This window comes from Python bivittatus, unplaced genomic scaffold (genome assembly GCF_059951505.1).
Source record: "Python bivittatus isolate LINGU-HERP-01145 unplaced genomic scaffold, Pbiv_v1 ctg000440_np1212, whole genome shotgun sequence".
Taxonomy (NCBI): Eukaryota; Metazoa; Chordata; class Lepidosauria; order Squamata; family Pythonidae; genus Python; species Python bivittatus.
Window position 1 is genome coordinate 211,856 of NW_028277063.1, and position 20,715 is coordinate 232,570.

Sequence of the window (20,715 nt, forward strand, 5' to 3'; positions counted from 1 at the left end):
CTTGATAGAACAGAAAACTGGGCTGACACCAACAAATGGCTGACTAGGGGGCATGACAGTGGGGGTTAGAGTCGATCAATGTTAGTAACCTAATTCTCAAGAGGTAAACTTGCTGAAACGTTTTGTAAATATGGGCAAGGCAAGAAAATGTGGGATTGCAAGTCAAGAAAAAGGACACTGGACCAATTAACTTCCATCCAGGCTCATCTCATTAGACTGTCTATAACCCTTACGCTAGCCACATTCAGATTTCACACAAATATCATTTCTCTTGATCACCAGGGAGTACAGGACTTGGGGGAATTTTATTCTTTGCCCTCTAATTAGCAAAATGACTGTGTTCCAGTTCTGTTTCTTTGGAAATATCCCAGCTGCCCAAGGACTGCTGGGGAAAAAATAGGTCAGAATTGCTCCACTTTGAAAAGAGTCCTCACAATTCACCTTGTGCCACTGAAATCTCAGAGATGAGCTGTAACAGGGAAAGGATTGTCTTTGGACTGTTTTGACCATTCAACCTTGTATTTTCACTTGTGTTTCAACCCCCTTTTCCTTTTTCAGTGGATATTCCCTCTAAGGTCTGGTGATGAAAGAAAGGTCCTTGCCCTGATCATAGCAATTTTGGTTGACCATGTACTTGAACAGGTGGGGTGATAGACTGCTGGTGTTTAAAGTTATTCTGTTCTTCTTCTTCCTTCCTGAGAGGGTCAGTGAGAGTTCGCAATCCATGTGCACTCAGCCCTCCAACACTCCCGGGAAATCTTCTGCCTCCAGAGCTGATCTGATACTTGGGGGATTTGTTTCCCTTTTAAATATTGATGAAACCATGCAGATTTTCACCAAACAGCCAGAGAAAAAGATTCACTTTTGGGGAATGTGAGTACATTATTCTTTGAATTATGTGCATTATGTCTTCAGAGAAAGCTGATGAAGTCTAGGCAAGACATAGATAATGGTGGTTCAGACCTTGCACTTATCTCTAGGCTATCACATTTAGTGATTATGAGCACTTTGAACATGGCCTCCAGAGAAGTGGGTGCTAAGTAATCACTCATAAAACATAAAGCTAGAATTTGCTTATAGATTAATGGGCCGTCTTTGAGATGTATCAGTTTTTTAGCATAAATTCGCACAATACTTCCACAAAAATTTCCACAGTACACTCCAAAGTTTCTCCTCTACCCATCACAAGCATGAAAGTATCACAGAGCTCATTTAAAATAGGGCCATTGCATTCTCCATCTTTTGTCAATAGAAGGAATACTGGGGCTTTCCTAGTTGTTATCTGAGTGGAAAGCAGAATTCAGACATTGCAATGCAGGACAGTATAATTATTTCCAAGAACCCCTTAGGAGCAGAATTTTACAGGGCATGCAATTGCAAGAGACTCCCTTCTGAGTAATTTCACTACACATACCCCACATCAAATTGTTTATTAGCTAATTCCAGTGGATGAAGAAAATATTTGGAAAAGATTAAAGGATTTGAAAGCAGAGTGTGAAGATTTATCTCTGTATTGAGTGTTAACGTATATTAATTTAGGTTTATAGTTGCACATGAACTTTTATGGTACTGCTAGAAGCACCTAAAGAGATGATGCATTTCATCTTTCCACAAGAATGAAAGAATGATGCTGCAAAATGTCATAAAATGGGTAAACTCAAAGTTTATTGTATATACCTGATCATATAATTTATATATATAGACAGAACATTGACTTTAAAAGTTTATATGCTGGAGAATGTGGATTTCCTGTTCAAATGAAAAGTAAATATGATTCTTGGTTTACAATCCTTGTAAAATCCAAAATTAATCCCCTCTGCGCAAATGGCTGAAATAACCTACGTTATTTAAACTAGTATGCTTTATTTCTGGTATAATGATACGTGCTTGTGCACTCTTCTTTCAGGATGATACCAAAAAACTATCAGCACGTTTATTCCATGTATTTTGCCATTCATGAGATCAACAAGAACACCAAGCTGTTACCCAATGTAACACTAGAACTGGAGGTTTATGAAAACAGTTTCAAAGTCAGGCTGGCCAGCAAGCATCTTCTGGATCATCTCTTTTTGAGTCAAGAGAATCCCATCAACTACGACTGTGTCAGAAGGAACAAGAGAAAGATCTTGCCTATCATTGGGGGCCTCACCTCCCCAAATTCCATCCACATGGCCCACATTTTGAACACCTACAAGATTCCACAGGTATGGGCATGTCTCACAGATCAAAATGTAGTTTAAGAAACAATCGGTCTGCACAGAATATGAATTCTTAAAGCATACTAATCAGTAAATTGAACTCCATTTCTTCCTATTGTGAGAATAGTGATTTAAAGTTTTAATTAATTGGGTTTTTTCCCTAAAAAAACCCTAAAAATCAAAATTACTTCACAATAAGCACTGACAACTACATAAACAGAGGATACGCAATCAGATGGCCTCCAGATGTTTTGGATTTACAGCCCAGGAATCTTAATTAGGATTTTCAAAGACAAGAAATTGTGTCAAAAATATGTCAAAGATACTCTGTTGCACAGAAGAAATCATTTTTTTCTATTTTGAAAAAAAGGACAGGATCCACCAAGAATATTCAGGAAAAGACAGATTGGACGAAAATGAATTGGGATACAATAAAAAGTATTTTATTTGGCACAGAAAACATAAACACCAGATATTGCATACAAGTACTTTTCACAAATAGGCATTCCATATACACACTGTCATACCTGGCAGTACATGATAGCATCTCTGATTTTACTATTTTGCCCAAAGTAGTGACATTTTTCCCTTGACATTTTCCCCTTTTCCTGGCCTAAAATGACCCTTCCTAGATATAATCTTACAACTGCTTGCTTCCAGGAGGAGTTGTAAGGAGGTATAAAATTTATCCTGGGCTCCAACAGTTAATATGCCACCTTTATAGAACAAAATGTCCTGGGGAGTTTTCCTTCAAGAAAAACATGGTCATTGCTGGGGAGGATTTCATCTTTACATTACAGGAAGTATATCTTAATGGTGCAAACAAGGGTGGGATGAAAATTACTCATAAATCCCTTATTACCGAGCAAAATCTTGATTAGCAACAGTGGTTGAAGAAGACCTCTGCTTGTTGCTAAATTTGAGCTCCCATCAGTTTTAGCCAGTCTATCCAGTGATCAGGAATGATGGAAATTGAAGTCTTCACCTTTCCCAGTTGTGAATGGGAGCCCACATTCTCAAGGTCTCATATTGTGAAATTATGATCTTCTTCCATGTAAATCTTGATGGCAACTGTTGGTTGTGTGCAATTCAGTCATGCCATCTAGGGAGAATAGAAAAGCGTTATGTTCTTCATGACAACATGATGCATTTGTCAGCATAATTTTCAATGCAACTTTCTCCTAAATAGCTCAGTTATGGCTCCTTTGATCCAGTGCTGAGTGATAAAAGGAGGTTCCCTTCTTTGTTCAGCATGGTTCCCAGTGAGAATTTACAATATGAGGGGATTGTTCATTTACTGAAGCATTTTGGATGGAACTGGATTGGCCTTTTGGTATCTGAGGATGAGAGTGGGGAAACCTTTCTCCAAAATTTCCAGCCACAGCTCTCCCAGAATGATATTTGCATTGCTTGGATGCAGTTGATCCCACTTTTGATAAATCTGAGAGCAAATAAAGATGCCCTTCTTGAACGTATATCCAACATAAGAGACACTATCTTAGGGAAGAAAACCAGTGTGGTCCTTTCCTCTGGAACTTCCCAATCTTTGGAAGCTTTACAATGGGCTCTATATTTCTCTGAATTTTCTGATATGAACCCGGTAGATCACAGAGTGTGGATCATGACCTCTCAGTGGGATTTCACTGTTATTTTATTATCAGGGAACAGTTTCCCAGCACAAACCTTCAATGGTTCCTTATATTTCTCACTCCACACAACCATGGTGCCAAGGTTTCAGGAGTTTGTTGAGAGTATAAAACCTTTTTCAAATTCCTTTCCTCTCATCTATTGGTTCTGGGAATCTGTATTTCGCTGTTCATTCCGTCCAGATCCCAAAAGACCAAACCGATGCACTGGGAAGGAAGAAGTGGGGAGACTCCCTGGCTCCGTGTTTGAAATGACCATGTCTGGAGAGAGCTACAATATCTACAATGGGGTTTATTCTGTGGCACATGCTTTGCACACAATGCATTCAAGCAGAGCAAAGCCAGCTTCTCGGAGGAATTGGGATCGAGCAAATCTCTGGGATATCCAGCCATGGCAGGTATCTCATAGTTCTTCCCAGATATATCTAAGTATGGGCTGAAGTGGATGAGGTAGTGAACAGCAGTGTAAAGGCTCTGGATGGTTGCTCTTCAGCAAGGAATTATCTGTTAGCCATGAACTGCCTTCAGTATAAACTCTAATCTAGCTGAGCCATGTCTCCTCCCAAGTCCAGCCTCCAGAAGAGGCTCCTCCCCACATGTCTGTTATTTAGTGCTTCGCCCTGGTGTGAACCCTTGTGAACTTTATCAGTTTCTGTTCAAGCACACACACTCATCCACACACGCTGCCAAAAATCACAAAATGTGAATGCAGAAAAAACTAAAATTAATGTGCTTTGTCTCCTCAATCTTTGTTATGTGATCCACTCCCCCCCCCCCCAATTCTCCTTCCAGAAACAATGTGTATGTTCCTGCTAAGTAGCCCAGCTGCTGTTGCTATAGGGCTGTTTATGCATGCATGTATATAGAAAGTTTTACAGATGTGCCATCATATACTTCAGCATCTGCTCTGGTAGTCATGAAGGAACATAGTGGGTGTGTCCTGCGATGGATTGAAGGGGATGTGCTAGTTGAATAGAAAGGAAATTGAATGATTTCACCTTTTCTTCTACTCCTAAGTATGAAAATTGCACCTATTATATATTGCCAGCGGGTTCAGCATCTGGCCAGACCTACTGTATCTGGGCTCAGAAATCAGTAGGGTTGGGCCCAGCATATATGTGCAAGAGAGACCATAAACCAATACCAGCTGTTGATTAAACTAGCAATTATAAGGAAAAAAACAAAGATGAGGCAATAAGAAACCATTTCTGTTATCTTGGAAATGTACCTAAATGGTGGCTAAGTCCCCAGAAGATAATCTCAACTGGATGGTGCATTTCCCTTAATGTATAAAATTTCCCCTTCCAATTGGTGGGATGTATTTGCACTGTAACAATCCAGATGCACTATAGGCATTATAACAGCCCAGACTTCTGGGAGAAGAAGGACTGGAATGATTAAGGGAAGTTTTCATGATATCCAAGAACTTAAATAATAATCGCTGGAGAAGGTTAGAAAGCCAGATGCAAAAGAAGTTCAGCAATACTGTGATTCAAAAACAGGGGCTATATAGAGAATCAATGTTCAAAAGCCCCTTGTGATTCTTTTCTCTTCCCATCCTTCAGTGAGAGGGGCAGTGACTCAATTTGAAATATAAATAAATAAATAAATAAATAAATAAATAAATAAATAAAAAATATATAATGAAATATAATAAAATATAATAAAATATAATAAAATAGAAATCTGCTAGCTCTCCTCCCACTTTTGGGTGGGATGGCATGTTTCCTCCTGTTCTTTATTTTTGCAACAATTGCTGTTTTTCACTGTTTATGTGAGGACTCTATCTTCTACTGAGAAAGTTGATTTATCTTGCTTTCTACTTTTCCGCTCCCTGAAACCCAGCTTCACTACTTTCTAAGAAACATTCATTTTAATAACAATGCAGGAGATGAAATCTTTTTTGACAAGAAGGGGGACTTCGACCCTGGATATGATATCTTCAACATGGTCACTTTCCAGAATAAATCCTTCCAGAGAGTTCAGATTGGAAGGATGGTCTCCAAAGGCCCAGATGGGAAGAAATTCATCATCAATGAAAGCGCCATTGTGTGGAATCACAAGTTTCAGCAGGTGGGACATTGGAGGGTCCTTTAATTAGTTCAGCTATAAAATTATAATTATACAATTTATAATATTCTTTTTCATGATTTCAAAATCCAGAAGTGGAGAATAGGGATAATGTCCTGGAGTCTAGGAGGTTTGTGGGATATTTGTGGTTGTCTTCATGGAAATACTTACCAAGAGGATTTGGTTTACTATCCTGAGTTGCATCTTGTAATTTATGTATGTCTGGATATCTTTTTATACATATCAAGGATATCTGTGTTTACTGGTTTTTTTTAAATTTCTCAACATGCTATTAATTTTAAAAAGTTATGTGATTTTTTAAAAGAAATTAACAAAATAAATGTAAGGAGCAAATAGGCGTTAAAATGTGAAGAAACTTCATAGAAAACATCTACTATGTACAGAGAGTGTATATGGACAGGATGCTATTTCTATATTTTATGGGAAAAATAAGCAAGCATGTGGAGAAACTCAGTGAATGTGCTTAGGCTGGACAAAACAATATGACATTTTTTTCAAGTGAAGATTTCCCTCTTTCCCACAAAATGAAAAACTTATTTGAGAATTTTCTCTCATTTTAACAAGTTCTTAGCTTTCTTATGGATGCAGAACTATGAATTCAGCAACAAACGAAAGCAAACGAGCAAACTTTCTGAACAGAAACAAGCTTTGCTCCTGGTGGATGGGCTCTATCTGGACATGACACAAAGGAATGACATCTATACCCCAAGCTTAGAAATTGGAAGAACATTTTGCCCCTTAACTACTGCCCTAGAAAGCAGGCTACATGTGAGTGCAGGTTGAAGTGTTTTCTGCTGGTCTTGAAACTTTTCATTCTTTACACTTTAAAAATCGTATTCCCCCTTTTTCTGTTGATTGGATGGTAGGTATCACCCAGCAGAGGCTGCCATTTTGTGGTTGTACAATAACAAAGAAGTATGACATGGTGTCATGGAATACAGGACGGTTGCTATAAAGTTGGAACACAATTGTTTTTACCTTGGGACACCCTGAGCTCAAAGCAGTTTGCACACCTCTTCCATTTAGCAAACCAGTCTCCTTTCTCATTTCCCTGTCTCTAAATGAAGTGGAGAATTTCCAGAAGTGGCTGCTGAACGCTACCCACAAACCTTCCTGTTGATCCTTTCTAGGTGCGTCCCCATGCCAGATGTGTCGAGAGGTGCCACCGTGGGTACAGCAAGGTGGTTCAGGAGGGGAAACACACTTGTTGCTACAATTGCACCAAATGCCCCGAAGGAAGAATTTCAGTTCAAATGGGCAAGTGGAAAAAAGAAAGAGAAAAGAAATATAGAGTAGAAACTTCTGGAGTTTTCACATTCATTTTTATTTCATTTTTTCCAAGTTTGCTATAGAACCTAGTGGAATGGATTTATGTTTAACTGATGCTAAACTGCAGGAATCTCTTTAAGCATACATTCTGTATAAATTGATCTCCTTCCCCATGTTGAGAGATGCAGTTCATTTCAGAAAGGAAAAGTGGAAAATAGCATGGAAATATGGAATTGCAACTTTTATAGTCAGGATAGGATAGAATCTTTTGCTAGCGATTAAGAAAGCATTATTGTGTAAGTGGATTGGGGAGTGTGAATGGCAACACAAGGTGTGATTTCACTAAGTAAGTTCTGTATGTTTGAGAATAACAAGGCCTTATTTGTGCATTTCAGATGCAGACCAGTGTGGGAGATGCCCAGAAGATCATTATTCCAATGCAGAAAAAGACCAGTGTCTTCCCAAAAGTTTCAGCTATTTGTCATTCGGTGAATCCATGGGAGTCACTCTGACTTCCTTGGTTCTTTTCTTTTCTGCAACCCTCCTTTTAGTGGCAGTGACCTTCATTCTGCACTGGGACACCCCCATTGTCAAAGCCAACAACAGGAACCTCACATGGGTCCTTCTTTCCTCTCTCCTCCTTTGCTTTCTGTGCTCCCTATTGTTTATTGGGTGGCCTGGGGAAATGACCTGCTTTCTCAGGCAAACTCTGTTTGGCACCATTTTCTCTATCTCGGTTTCCTGTGTCTTGGCCAAAACTATCACAGTCGTTCTGGCCTTCTTGGCCACCAAGCCAGGAAACCGGATGAGGAAGTGGCTAGGGAAAAGACTGGCAGGATCCGTCATTGTCCTCTCCTCCTTCATTCAAGCTCTTATCTGTGTAGTATGGTTGATCACCTCTCCTCCTTTCCCAGAGTTGGACATGCACTCCCAGACTGATAAGATCATTGTGCAATGTAACGAAGGCTCAGATCTCATGTTCTACATTGTGCTGGGCTACTTAGGGCTGCTGGCCAGCATCAGTTTCACTGTGGCTTTCTTTGCTCGAAAATTGCCTGATACTTTTAATGAAGCCAAGCTGATCACCTTCAGCATGCTTGTGTTTTGCAGCATTTGGGTGTCCTTCATCCCAGCCTTTCTGAGCACCAAAGGAAAGTATATGGTGGCTGTGGAGATCTTCTCCATTTTGGCCTCCACTGCTAGCTTGCTGGGCTGCATCTTTCTTCCCAAGTGCTATATCCTACTATGGAAGCCCCATCTGAACACAAAAGAACATTTGACCAAGAGAATACTTTAATGGTTAAATCCCACATTCTATTTTCAGCATCCATAGGAATCAGCCCAAAAATTCAACGTATAGCCACAACCTAGCAGTTGAAGTCCTTCCTTCTTTTTATGTGCTTTGCGTCTGTGCTACATGGAATAAAGGATCCAGATTTTCATAGCTCAGTAGCAACTGTTTGCTTGACATTTTTGAAAGCACCATTCCCCCATGTACCCTCACATTAAATGTCATTTAAACGACTCTATTCAATTCCTTCTCTTATTAATGTTGAAGTATATATTCAATTACCTCCATGTCTCTATGGATAGTCATAACAATTTTTAGTTATTCATAATTTATTTCATAACTTCAAACAGATGTAAATATTGGTACAGTCACGGTTCATGTTGGAACAGCTGTTTCCCAGATATAACATATCAAGTCTTCCATTATTTGTCCTAATAAATGCATTTCCGGTCTTTTAATCTACCTTCATGCCTTCATCAGAAATGTCAGATTTAACATAAGCATGTGGGATGAGATATCCATTGACTTGAAAGAGGGGTTTGTGAGTGGATATAATCTCATCAACCTGATCACATTCCCCAAAGAATCCTTATAGAGAGTTCAAATTGGAAGGACGAATTTCCAGACACTTATAAGTGAGGAGTTGACCATTAATGATAGTACTGTCAGATGGAATTCCAAGTTTAAGTTACAGATTGCCTGTATGATTCTTAGAGCTGTTCTTATTGCTCTTTTATCCCTCCTTCTTACTGTAGACTAGTTTAAAGTAGTGGTGAAGGTGTTGGGCTTGGAATGGAGAGATGTAGATCAGTTTCCCACTTAACCACACAGTTCATTGCTCATGTTTGTGTATTCTGGTGATATTGGACCACACTTGGTCAGCCCCATCAAATTCACAAGATTCCTGTTGTGGAAATAAAATTGGAGAAGCACCCCAAGCAGATTATCTCCATGTAGAGAACAGTGTCTACAAATACACTATGCTGTTATGATTGATTTGAATTGACTTATTCAATGCAGGCATTGCTTGACTCCAAACAGGATCTGGGCAGTGATCAGTCAGTCATTCAATCAGTTTCCACCTAGGGCTCCAAACCTTCTCTATTGGCCGGGTTTTGGCAGTAGATATTTCTCATAAATGTTACCTAGAGACAGATAACTTTCAACAGGATCCTCATGTGCATCTTATTCAATTTTGTTCCTTTCCTTCCTTTAGCATCCTTACGTTGACTTCATCCTGCTTGCATGTCAGCATGCAATTTATTTTCTACCTGTATTTCACTACAGTCATTTGTTATATGACAATTATAACTATTTTACCAGTGATTTAAGATAAAGGTTTTGGGCACATATTATCATAATATTGGAACTATTGTATGTACCTTTTTCCTGTATTTTGGCAAAGGTGTATGCAAAATTTGTATGTTCTGTTACTCCCTTGACATCCAAATCCCTGGTTTATGATTCCTCAGAAATATAACACTTTTTGCCTAGCCCTCTTTCAATGTAAGATGCTAAACAATATTAATAAAAATGAATGAATGAATGAATGAATGAATGAATGAATGAATGAATGAATGAATGAATGAATCTTTATTACACCTTATTGAATGTAACCTAGGGACAATTCTAGGCTACTTTTTCTCTCTTGCACTTTAGTTATGTAGTTCTAATCATCTATATTATAATGCTGACAATAAATATGTCCTGGTGTTTCAGTTGGCTGTTATTTTTTTAAAAAGCTACTTTGAAATGTCTTCTTCCAAAATTCAATGAGTGGTAGCCTTCATTTTTATTTTCTTGAAATGTCCTCATGCCATTGCAACCCTCTTCTGAAGAAGAAGTGGTTGTCCCCACCAAAAAGAATAGGCCCTTGCACTGAAAAGACCCCTGAATTGTTTCTGGGTGCATGAAGAGTCAGACTCTGACATAGAAAATGGGCAGTGGTGGCCTATTCTGGGTTTCAATGAGGTTTAGGATTAATCTTCTGGTTTTAAAAACTACAGGATATAATACGTTTGGGACTGTTGGCCTCTTCTAAACTGCAGGAAACTATGCTGCCAATCTCCGGCAATACTGTAGTTTTCCAAAAGTTCAGGTCTGCATATAAGGGTATCTGATGGCCACAAAAAAAGAGTCGTTTATTTTTTTATTTATACATTTGCTTTATTCTCTGCCCATCTCCCCCCAATGGGGAACTCTGGGGGGCTCACAAAGTATATATATATATATATATATATATATATATATATATATATATATATATATGAACCTAACAGTGAGAAATCTTACAATTAGTGCTATTATGCTATGTGGCCAGCAGGGGTCGCTAGGGGATCATCCGGGCTTTTTTTCTCCTCCGTAGAGCTTTCTCGCCGCTCGCATCGATCGTCGCTTGTGCCGCTGCATTCGGAGTTCCGCCAGCACCGGTATTTTGCTCACCTGTGCAGCACCACCGGTTCCTCCCATCTAAACGGGAGTCCCCATTTATCTACTCACAGATGGAATAGCTTTTGAACTGCTGGGTGAGCAGGAGCTAGGACAAGGGACAGGAGCTCACCCCGTCCCGCGGAGCCGGGCCCGAACCGCTGGAGGGCCGACCATTTCTGACTGGCAAACTCCAGCGTCATTAAGCCCTTGTGCCACCGCGTTTAGATGAAAAGTCACCTGCAAAGGTTTTGACATTCAAATTTTGGAAGGGTTATCATTCTGGTGAGAATTTTAGAAAAATACAAATGAATTTTCTATCAATTTTAAAACAGTATTACTATATAATTCTATTTATTAACTTAAAGGTGTTTTATGCTGCTTCTATTTTTTTTTTAAATGAATCTAAATGCATATGAAATGTGGTGTGTAATGAAATATCCAGTGCATATACTGGTGATAATAACATCACGATAAATCAATCTAACATTTTCTATTGACCACACAAGTGTGGTGATCACACAGACACATCGACATATTTTTCTGAATAACAGCAGAGAGTAAGTTTGTCATAACTTCCTCTAAGATTTTTATGTATTTCTATTAAGTGAAAATTAGAAGAAAAGATATGAAAAGCATTGACAATGAGTAGCGATATTGAACACTGAACATTCAGTGACTCTCAAACCTGCAGTGGAGCCCCAGATTTAGCAATTTCATAGGCACGATATACATCTCTATCTGTTAATAGACAAAGTGAAGATGAAGAGCACAGAAAGCAAAGTCACAGCCAGGAGATCAGGGAACATGCAATTTAGACAACCGGAGTGTTCAAGTCCACAGAAAAAACCTGTGTCTGTACATTGGTGATCCCCAAAACAGAAACCAGCAGAAGAAGTCAAAATCATTCATACTGGCTCTTCAAATAACCACTCTGTCTGAATGACTGCTTTGGGATAGGTCTTCTCTAATACTTCAAATCAATAAAGATGTGGAAGAAACAGGAAACCTTATGGAAAGATGAGAATAACAAAAACAAGGAGTAAAAGGAAACTAATCAGAAGAGAGGAAAAACGTCAAACTGGTCCTGATAGAATGGAAAACTGGGCCAACTGGTTGGCAAAACTGGGGGTTAGAATAGATGAATATTGTCAGCTAATTCTCAAGAGCTAAACTTCCTGAATCTTTTGTGTATAGGAGGGCAAGGCTAGAAAATGTAGGATTGCAAGTCAAGAAAAAGGAAGCTGGATAGAATGCCCTCTGTCCACTCATCTCATTAGACTCTCTATAATCCTTACACTAGCCACATTCAGATTTCCAACAAACATCATTTCGCTAGATCATCAGGGAATAAAGGACTTGGGAAAGCTTATTATTTGCCCTCTAATTAGCAAATTACTATGTTCTGTTTCTTTGGAGGAATCAAAGCTGCATAAGAACTGCTGGGGAAAACGGTCAGAAGTGCGACATTTGAAAAGAACCCTCACAATTCACCTTGTGCCACTGAAATCTCAGAGATTAGTGTAACAGAGAAAGAGTTGTCCTAGTGTGTTTCAAGGTTATTTTATTAAACTATCTTCCTCATTTTGCTACTTTTTCTTGACCATGTACTGGAGCAGATGGGAAGGTGACTCAACAGCACTGGCCTTCAAAACCCTTTTGCTCTTCTTCTTCCTTCCTGAGAGTGTCCATGAGAGTTTGAAATCCTCCTGCATGCAGCCCTCCAGCACTCCAGCAAAATTTGCCACCCCCAGAGCTGATGTGATATTTGGGGGGTTTTCTTCCTTTGTTCATAAAATTATAACCTTTCAGGATTTCACAAAACAGCCAGAATTGTCCAGAATTGGACTGTAAGTGCATTTTTCTTCTTTGCATGATATGCATTCCAACTCTGAGAAAGCTGAGAGAATCTCGGCAAGAGGTAGATAATGCTGGTTCAGAAGTTACACTTACCCCTGGGCTGTTGCATTTAGTGACATGATGCATTTTGGACATGGCTTCCAGAGAGGTGGCACCTAGGGAATCATCCATACAACAAAAAAGTGGGGAATGCTCATAATGTAATGGACCTTCCCTGAGGTCTATCATTCTGAAGGTGCACATTTAGCAGAAATGTTCAGAAAATGAATGCCCAAACTTTACTCAGAAGCTTCACTTCCACCCATCCCATGAACAAAACGATCACAAAACTGAATTAAAACATGGCCATTGAACTCACCATCTTTTTTCAGCAGAAGAAATCCTGAGGGCTTTCATAGCTTTCATCTGAGTGGGAAGCAGGTTCTGAAATTTAAACCCAGGCAAGTATCATTCTTTCCATTCGAAGCAGATTTCGAAAGGAAAGAAAATCCCAAGAAATTCTCTTCTGAGACATTTCAGTCAAGATCTCTATCACCAAATTGTTTGTTAGCTGGTGCCATTAGATGAAGGAATTATTGGTAAAGGGGAAAGAACTTCAAAGTACACTATGGAAATTGATCTTCATATTCACTGCTGACGTACATTGATTTAGGTCTGTAGTTCCACATGACCTTTTAAAGCAGGAATAGAAGATGAGTGATTTCATAGCATCTGTCAGCAGAAGAGTTTAAGAAGAAGGTAGACCATCATGTTCTTGTTGTTTAGTCGTTAAGTCGTGTCCGACTCTTCGTGACCCCATGAACCATATTGCGCCAGGCCTTCCTGTCCTTCACTGCCTCCCTGAGTTTGCTCAGTTTCATGCTCAAGACCATCATAATATCTTCCAAAACCCCTGCAAAGTTTTTGCCTGTATGTCTAAGCTTGCCAAAAGTCTCTTCCTAAATGGTTTGAATACTTGCTACATTATTAGCAGAACTTATACTAATTACATGATTAAGAGAAATTGCAATCATTTCACTGCATCTGTAGAAACAAAGAGTAAATGTGATCCAACTTGGGGTTCCAAGGAGACAAAGCCACAGGTTTTCACATGTGTCAAAACTCCAATGGGATGTGATTTACAACTAGTAGAGTTCAACTACACTCTTGTAATGGGAAAGGCACATGATGAAATGACTTCCTATTTGGGCAGAAAGAACCCTTGCTGGCTCACAAAGGATGGAAAGGGTTGGTTCCTCTCCGGTTGTTAAAATATCAGCAGCTTTTGAACTAATCAGCATAATATACTAAGCCCAAGATCACTTTGAGTGAAATCAAAACAAAACAAAACAAAGCCTTTTCTGCACAATTTACTGAAATTCTCTACATTGTTTACAGTTTGTCTGCTCATTTTTATGGTTATACACTCTTATTGCAGCATGATGCCAAAAAACTACCAGCACATTGTTTCCATGGTATTTGCTGTTCATGAGATCAACAAGGATACGAAGCTCTTATCCAACATCACACTAGGAATGGAGGTTTATGAAAACAATTTCAGTGTAAGGTTTGCCAGTAAGAACCTTCTTGATCACCTCTTTCTGAAAGAGGGGAATCCCCTCAACTATAACTGTGTCAGAAGGACCAAGAGGAAGCTCTTGGCTATTATTGGTGGCCTCACATCTTCCAACTCCATCCACATGGCCCACGTCTTGAATGGCTACAAGATTCCACAGGTAGGAGGATTTTTCAGATATCATCTTGTCGATTTTTAGAAATGATCAGTCACTTCCTGAGCCACTCTTCATAATTTGTAAGGTTAAAGTATATTACTCAGTAAATTGAATTGCATCTCTTTTCTTATCATGCACATTTGATTTTAATATTTTATTTTTTTTAAAAAAAGGGAGCACAAATTCTCAGACTTTCATAGTGTGAAGGCTATTATCTGCTTTTTCCATGTCAGTTTTGATGGCAAGCGTTGGTTGTGTCTACTTCCATCATAATGTCAGAGAAGGAGCAGAATGTACATTTTGGGAGGACCTGGTTTAATCAAAGGACTTCATAGACACTTATGGTACAGGGACACTAAGGAAGATAAAAATTTAACAGTGCAAATATACTTGAAAGAAATACATAGTACAATGCAGAAAATGTTAGAAATTAAATTCAAAATGAAACTACAACTCTTTTTATTAGGAATAATCTCAAAAAAATCAAGAAGAGAGATCATTTAATGAATTGTATGCTTACAGCAGCAAAAATAAATTATGCTCAACATTGGAAGAAAGACGCAATTCTGACAACATCTGATTGGAAACCAAAACTTGGAGAATACACAGCAATGGCAAAACTAACACTATATCTACACAATAGAAGTTTAACTACATTTAGGGAAGAATGTTCCCCATACATATCAATTGGTTTTTAAGGAGGTCTAAACCCTTGTAAATATTTCAAGCACGCATATCTTTTTTTCCTTTTTCTCCTTTCAATTTTTTATCTTTTTATTACGTTTTTATCTTTTGTTACGTTTTTAGTATCTGAAATTTGCTAACCTGTTTTTGTTTTGTTCACTTATTTTTATCCTTTATCAACATGTATCAAAATACATCTATCCATACTCATACATATATAGATAACAAAAATATGTATATTTATATATATACCAAGTAATACCGCGAGGGAGACTTTATTATCAAGTAATTAAGCTTAAAACAGAACCCTTTATTGTAAAAGAAATACCTTGATGTATCCTATTCCTGTATTTTCTCATTCATTTCCAGTGTTTACTTTTGAAGGAAAAGTCACATACTCATAACGCTTGTAACGTTAATCTCTGAAACTGTAACTACTATTGATAGAATATCCCCTTATCTATATTCAATGCTCTAAGGCATCTAAATAACAGGATATTAAGGCTCTGGTATATAAATATCAATGTACTGAATAATACACTGTAGTAAAACTGAAAAGATGGAGCAAGAGATGGTCTATATGGCTAATTAAAAATATGTGAAAGGACTGACTTAATTTATATATTAATGCTTTATGGATATATCTTTATTCAGATGTCACTCATGTAATTACTATTTTGTATATTTGTTCTTTTATTATATTAGCACTGTTATATTTTTGGATATACTTCATCATGCCTTCTAGTTGTTATACTTTACCATAAAATGTTTAAATGTCAAAAGAATCATAATGTCAATGTAGCCTCCAATACTCAAAGAGAGAATAGAAAAACTTTATGTTCTCCTAGACAGAATGATGCACTTCTCAGCTGAATTTTCAATCTATCTTTCCTCCAAATAGCTTGGTTATGGCTGCTTTGACCCAGTCCTGAGTGATAAAAGGAGGTTCCCTTCCTTCTTCAGCATGGTTCCCAATGAGAACTTACAATATGAGGGGATTGTTCATCTATTGAAGCATTTTGGATGGAACTGGATTGGCCTTTTGGTATCAGAGGATGAGAGTGGGGAAAACTTTCTTCGAAATCTGCAACCAAAACTCTTCCAGAATGATATTTGCATTTCTTTTAAGCAGTTGATCCCTGGAATGAGTAATTTGACAATATATTCAGGCTCCTTTGTTGAAAAGTTAAAGAAGATAATAAATATTATCTCCCTGAAGAAAACCAATATCTTCCTTGCTTCCGGGGATGTCCAATCTATGGAGGGTTTACAGTGGACCCTCAGTTCCCAAGAATTTACTGAAATGCTTCCAACTGATCACAGGGTGTGGATCACAACATTTCAGTGGGATTTCACTGTTATCTTATTGCGAGGGAGGAGATTCCCAGCACAAACCTTCAATGGTACCTTATATTTCTCACTCCATGCAAACACGGTGCCAAGATTTCAGGAGTTTCTTAACAGCATGACCCATCTTTTAAATCCCATTCCATTCATCAATCCATTCTGGCAATTTGTATTTCGCTGTTCAATCCCCATATCGCAAAGGAGCAAAACGCTGCACAGGAAAGGAAGAACTGGGGAGTCTCTCTGGCTCCATGTTTGAAATGGCCATGTCTGGAGAGAGCTACAATATCTACAATGGGGTTTATTCTGTGGCACATGCTTTGCACACAATGCAATCAACCAGAGCAAATCCAGCTTCTCGGAGGAACTGGCATGGAGCAAATCTTGGGGATGTTCAGCCATGGCAGGTATGTCATCGCTCCTCTGATATACAGCTGTGTAAGGCCTGAAAGAGATGAGGTGGGGATAAGAATAATGCCAGTTCTTATCCATTAATACACAAATGTTGATGAGAGGCCATCAGGAAATGCCACCAGTGTTTGATTAGATAAGGATTTGCAAAGCAGCTTGGGTTCAGGTTAGAAGAGAATGTTCCTCTAAAATCACCATGATATCTCCATTATAGTATAGTCAGCAAAAAATTACCATACAGGAAATTAGGAACCTAGATTCAAATGAAGTTCTGCAATTTTGTGATTCAGAAGCAAGAGATATAAACAGAGCAATTCTCAAAGCCCCCTGTTCTTCTTGTTTTTTCTTTGTCCCCTTGTATGGAATGGAGTGATTGCCCCCTTCCACCTTTTGTGTGATAATTCTTCTGGTTTGGGGTTTTGGGTTTTGGGTTTTTGCAACAGTTGGATATCTCTTATTTAGTTTTCCACTGAGAATATCAGAACTGTATCTCCTAGTGAGATTGTTTACTTCTTTTTAAAAAAAAATCCAGGGAAGGGTAAGGAAAATGTTGCCTTTGATTGTAGTGACATTGGAATTGCTCTGTGCTATCTGAGTTCATGAGATGTCTGAATCAAAGCAGAACGGACTTCTGTTATAACTACAAAAACTCTGCTGTGATTCTAAACAAAGCCATCATTCTGGGGAAGATTAGGATAATCTGAAAAGTTGTTTTGTTTACATGGAGCAAGTGGCTTTGACTTCTCTATCTTCCTTGAAACACTGATCTGATACCTGGAAGGAACATTTAGGAGAAGAGAGATGAGGAACTCTGTCTTTAATGGTGCTTCACTTGTGCAATGAGAACACAATTGGTTGCCCAAGTTGCAGGACCTTGAATGGATAATGAGATCAGAGAGACACAGTCTGCTACCCAATGATGGAACAGCTAAGGGGTTGAGGGAAGGAAGATGGAATGATCTATCACAGGATATTTTTCAATCATAATATTCTTTGCTACTTTTTCTCCAGGAACAAGAATATTTCCCCCCGATCCTGCTAATCTAATCTAACTTCTTAAAAAATTCCTTTTGTCCTCTCCTGAATCCAGCTTTACTACTTTCTGAGAAACACCCGTTTTAATAACAGTGTGGGAGATGAAATCTTTTTTGATGAGAAAGGGAACTTTGACCCTGGATATGACATCTTCAACATGGTCACTTTCCACAACAAATCCTTCCAGAGAGTTCAGATTGGAAGGATGGTCTCCAAAGGCCCAGATGGGAAGAAATTCATCATCAATGAAAGTGCCATTGTGTGGAATCACAAATTTCAGCAGGTGGGACATTGGAGGGTCCTTTACTTAGTTCAGCTATAAAATTATAATTATATAATTTATAGTATTCTTTTTCATGATTTCAACATCCAGAAGTGGAGCATAGTGACAATGTCCTGGAATCTAGCACTTTTATTGGGTGTTTGTGTTTGTCTTCATGGAAATATATACCAAGAGAATTTGGTTTACTATCCTGAGTTGCATCTTGGAACTTTTATATAAAGTCTGGATATGTTTTTATACATACTTTATACATATCAAGGATATGTGGGTGTACTGGTTTCTTAAAATTTCTCAACATGCTACATCCAGATTGGTAGGATGGACTCCAAACCCCCAATGGGAAAAGTTCACTTTCAGTGAAAGTGCTATTGTGTGGAATCACAAATTTCAGCAGGTAGTACCTTAATTATGTAGGTTATAATTTTCTGGGGAAAAGATATTCTTGTTTGATGACCTGAAAATTCAGAAGTGATGTATAGTGATGCTGTCCTAGGACATAATGGTTTTGTTGGATATTTGGATTTCTCTTTATCAAATTAAATGAAATAAATATCTTCCTCCTTCATTTCTGCCCTAGAAAGCAGGCTAAAGGAGACTGGAAGACCCATTGTTTTCTTGTAGGTTTGAAGCTTTATATTGTTTTATGCTTTAAAAATCATTTGATGCATTTTTCTGTAGCCTGAAGATACCATTCATTACAATCTACCGCATTATTTACTCTCTCCTCTTAAAACTGAATGACAACAAATGATGATGGGCATACTTTGAGGAAAACAGCATGTGTCACAAAATACAGGATGTTGCCGCCAATTTCAGAAACTGATAGTCTATATATATATGTGTGTGTGTTCTTGGGACACGTGACCTCCAAACATTTTGCACATATCTTGACTTTAGTAAAAACACTCCCTTTTTAATATGCCTGTATGCAAATAAAGTGGAGCATTTCATGAGGTTTGCCAACCTTTCTGATTCTTATTTCTAGGTACCTCCCCGTGCCAGATGTGTTGAGAGTTGCCACCAAGGGTACAGCAAAGTGATTCAGGAGGGGAGACCACCTTGTTGCTACAAATGCAGCAAATGCCCTGAAGGAAGAATTTCAGTCCAAATTGGCAAGTGAAAAAATTGACTTCTACAGTAAGAGCTTCCAGGGCCTTCAATCTTATCTTTCTTTATTTTTTTCCAGTTTGATATACTATATAGTAGAGGAGCTTCATTTAAATCTACTCTGGAATGAGACTGAGGTTAACCTGTGGTAGCTTTTAAGAAAAAGAAAAGAAACAAAACAAAACAAAAAAGTATAAATAAATACAGTCTGAATATAAAGATCTTGTTTACTGTGTTGAGATATTCTCATTCCTTTCAGGAAAAAGAAAGTGGAAAATAGCCTGCTAATATTATGGACATTCAACTGAAGACTTTTCCATAATATAAAACCTTTTGCTAAACATTAAGAAAGTTTTATTCTGGGAGTGTAGTGGGATATATGAAAGGAGTCATCAGGAGTGATAACTCTAAGTTAGCTTTTGCAATAACAAGGTGTTATTCCTTTATTTTAGATGCAGACCAGTGTGTGAGATGCCCAGAAGATCACTATTCAAATATGGAAAAAGACCAGTGTCTTCCCAAAAGTTTCAGCTATTTGTCCTTCGGCAAACCCTTGGGAGTCAGTCTGACTTCCTTGGTTCTTTTCTTTTCTGCAACCCTCCTTTTAGTGGCAGTGACCTTCATTCTGCACTGGGACACCCCCATTGTCAAAGCCAACAACAGAAACATCACATGCATCCTTCTTTCCTCTCTCCTCCTTTGTTTTCTCTGCTCCCTCCTGTTTATTGGTTGGCCTGGGGAGGTGACTTGTTTCCTCAGGCAAACTATGTTTGGCACCATTTTCTCCATCTCGGTTTCCTGTGTCTTGGCCAAAACTATCACAGTCGTTCTGGCCTTCTTGGCCACCAAGCCAGGAAACCGGATGAGGAAGTGGCTAGGGAAAAGACTGGCAGGATCCGTCATTGTCCTCTCCTCCTTCATTCAAGCTCTTATCTGTGTAGTATGGTTGATCACCTCTCCTCCTTTCCCAGAGTTGGACATGCACTCCCAGACTGATAAGATCATTGTGCAATGTAACGAAGGCTCAGATCTCATGTTCTACACTGTGCTGGGCTACTTAGGGCTGCTGGCCAGCATCAGTTTCACTGTGGCTTTCTTTGCTCGAAAATTGCCTGATACTTTTAATGAAGCCAAGCTGATCACCTTCAGCATGCTTGTGTTTTGCAGCATTTGGGTGTCCTTCATCCCAGCCTATCTGAGCACCAAGGGAAAATACATGGTGGCTGTGGAGGTCTTTTCCATTTTGGCTTCTACTGCAGGTTTACTGGGCTGCATCTTTTTCCCCAAATGCTACATTATGCTGTTGAGCCCACATCTAAACACAAAAGAGCATTTGACCAGAAGGATAGCTTAA

The 20,715-nt window shown here is 38.6% G+C and overlaps 2 protein-coding genes across 2 annotated transcripts; both read left to right on the forward strand.

Annotated features, from left to right (window-relative positions):
• The first annotated feature begins 1,907 nt into the window (after positions 1-1,907).
• Positions 1,908-8,501, forward strand: LOC112541802 (vomeronasal type-2 receptor 26-like). The gene is made up of 5 exons (XM_088142370.1): positions 1,908-2,204; positions 3,388-4,242; positions 5,690-5,917; positions 7,066-7,192; positions 7,600-8,501. The coding sequence occupies exons 1-5, from the start codon at positions 1,908-1,910 to the stop codon at positions 8,499-8,501; spliced, it is 2,409 nt and encodes an 802-aa protein (XP_087998496.1).
• A 5,699-nt stretch (positions 8,502-14,200) lies between these two features.
• LOC148215678 (vomeronasal type-2 receptor 26-like) lies at positions 14,201-20,715 on the forward strand. The gene is made up of 5 exons (XM_088142371.1): positions 14,201-14,497; positions 16,080-16,932; positions 18,027-18,254; positions 19,240-19,366; positions 19,814-20,715. Exons 2-5 carry the CDS (start codon positions 16,777-16,779, stop codon positions 20,713-20,715), a joined length of 1,413 nt encoding a protein of 470 aa, XP_087998497.1. The 5' UTR covers positions 14,201-14,497; positions 16,080-16,776.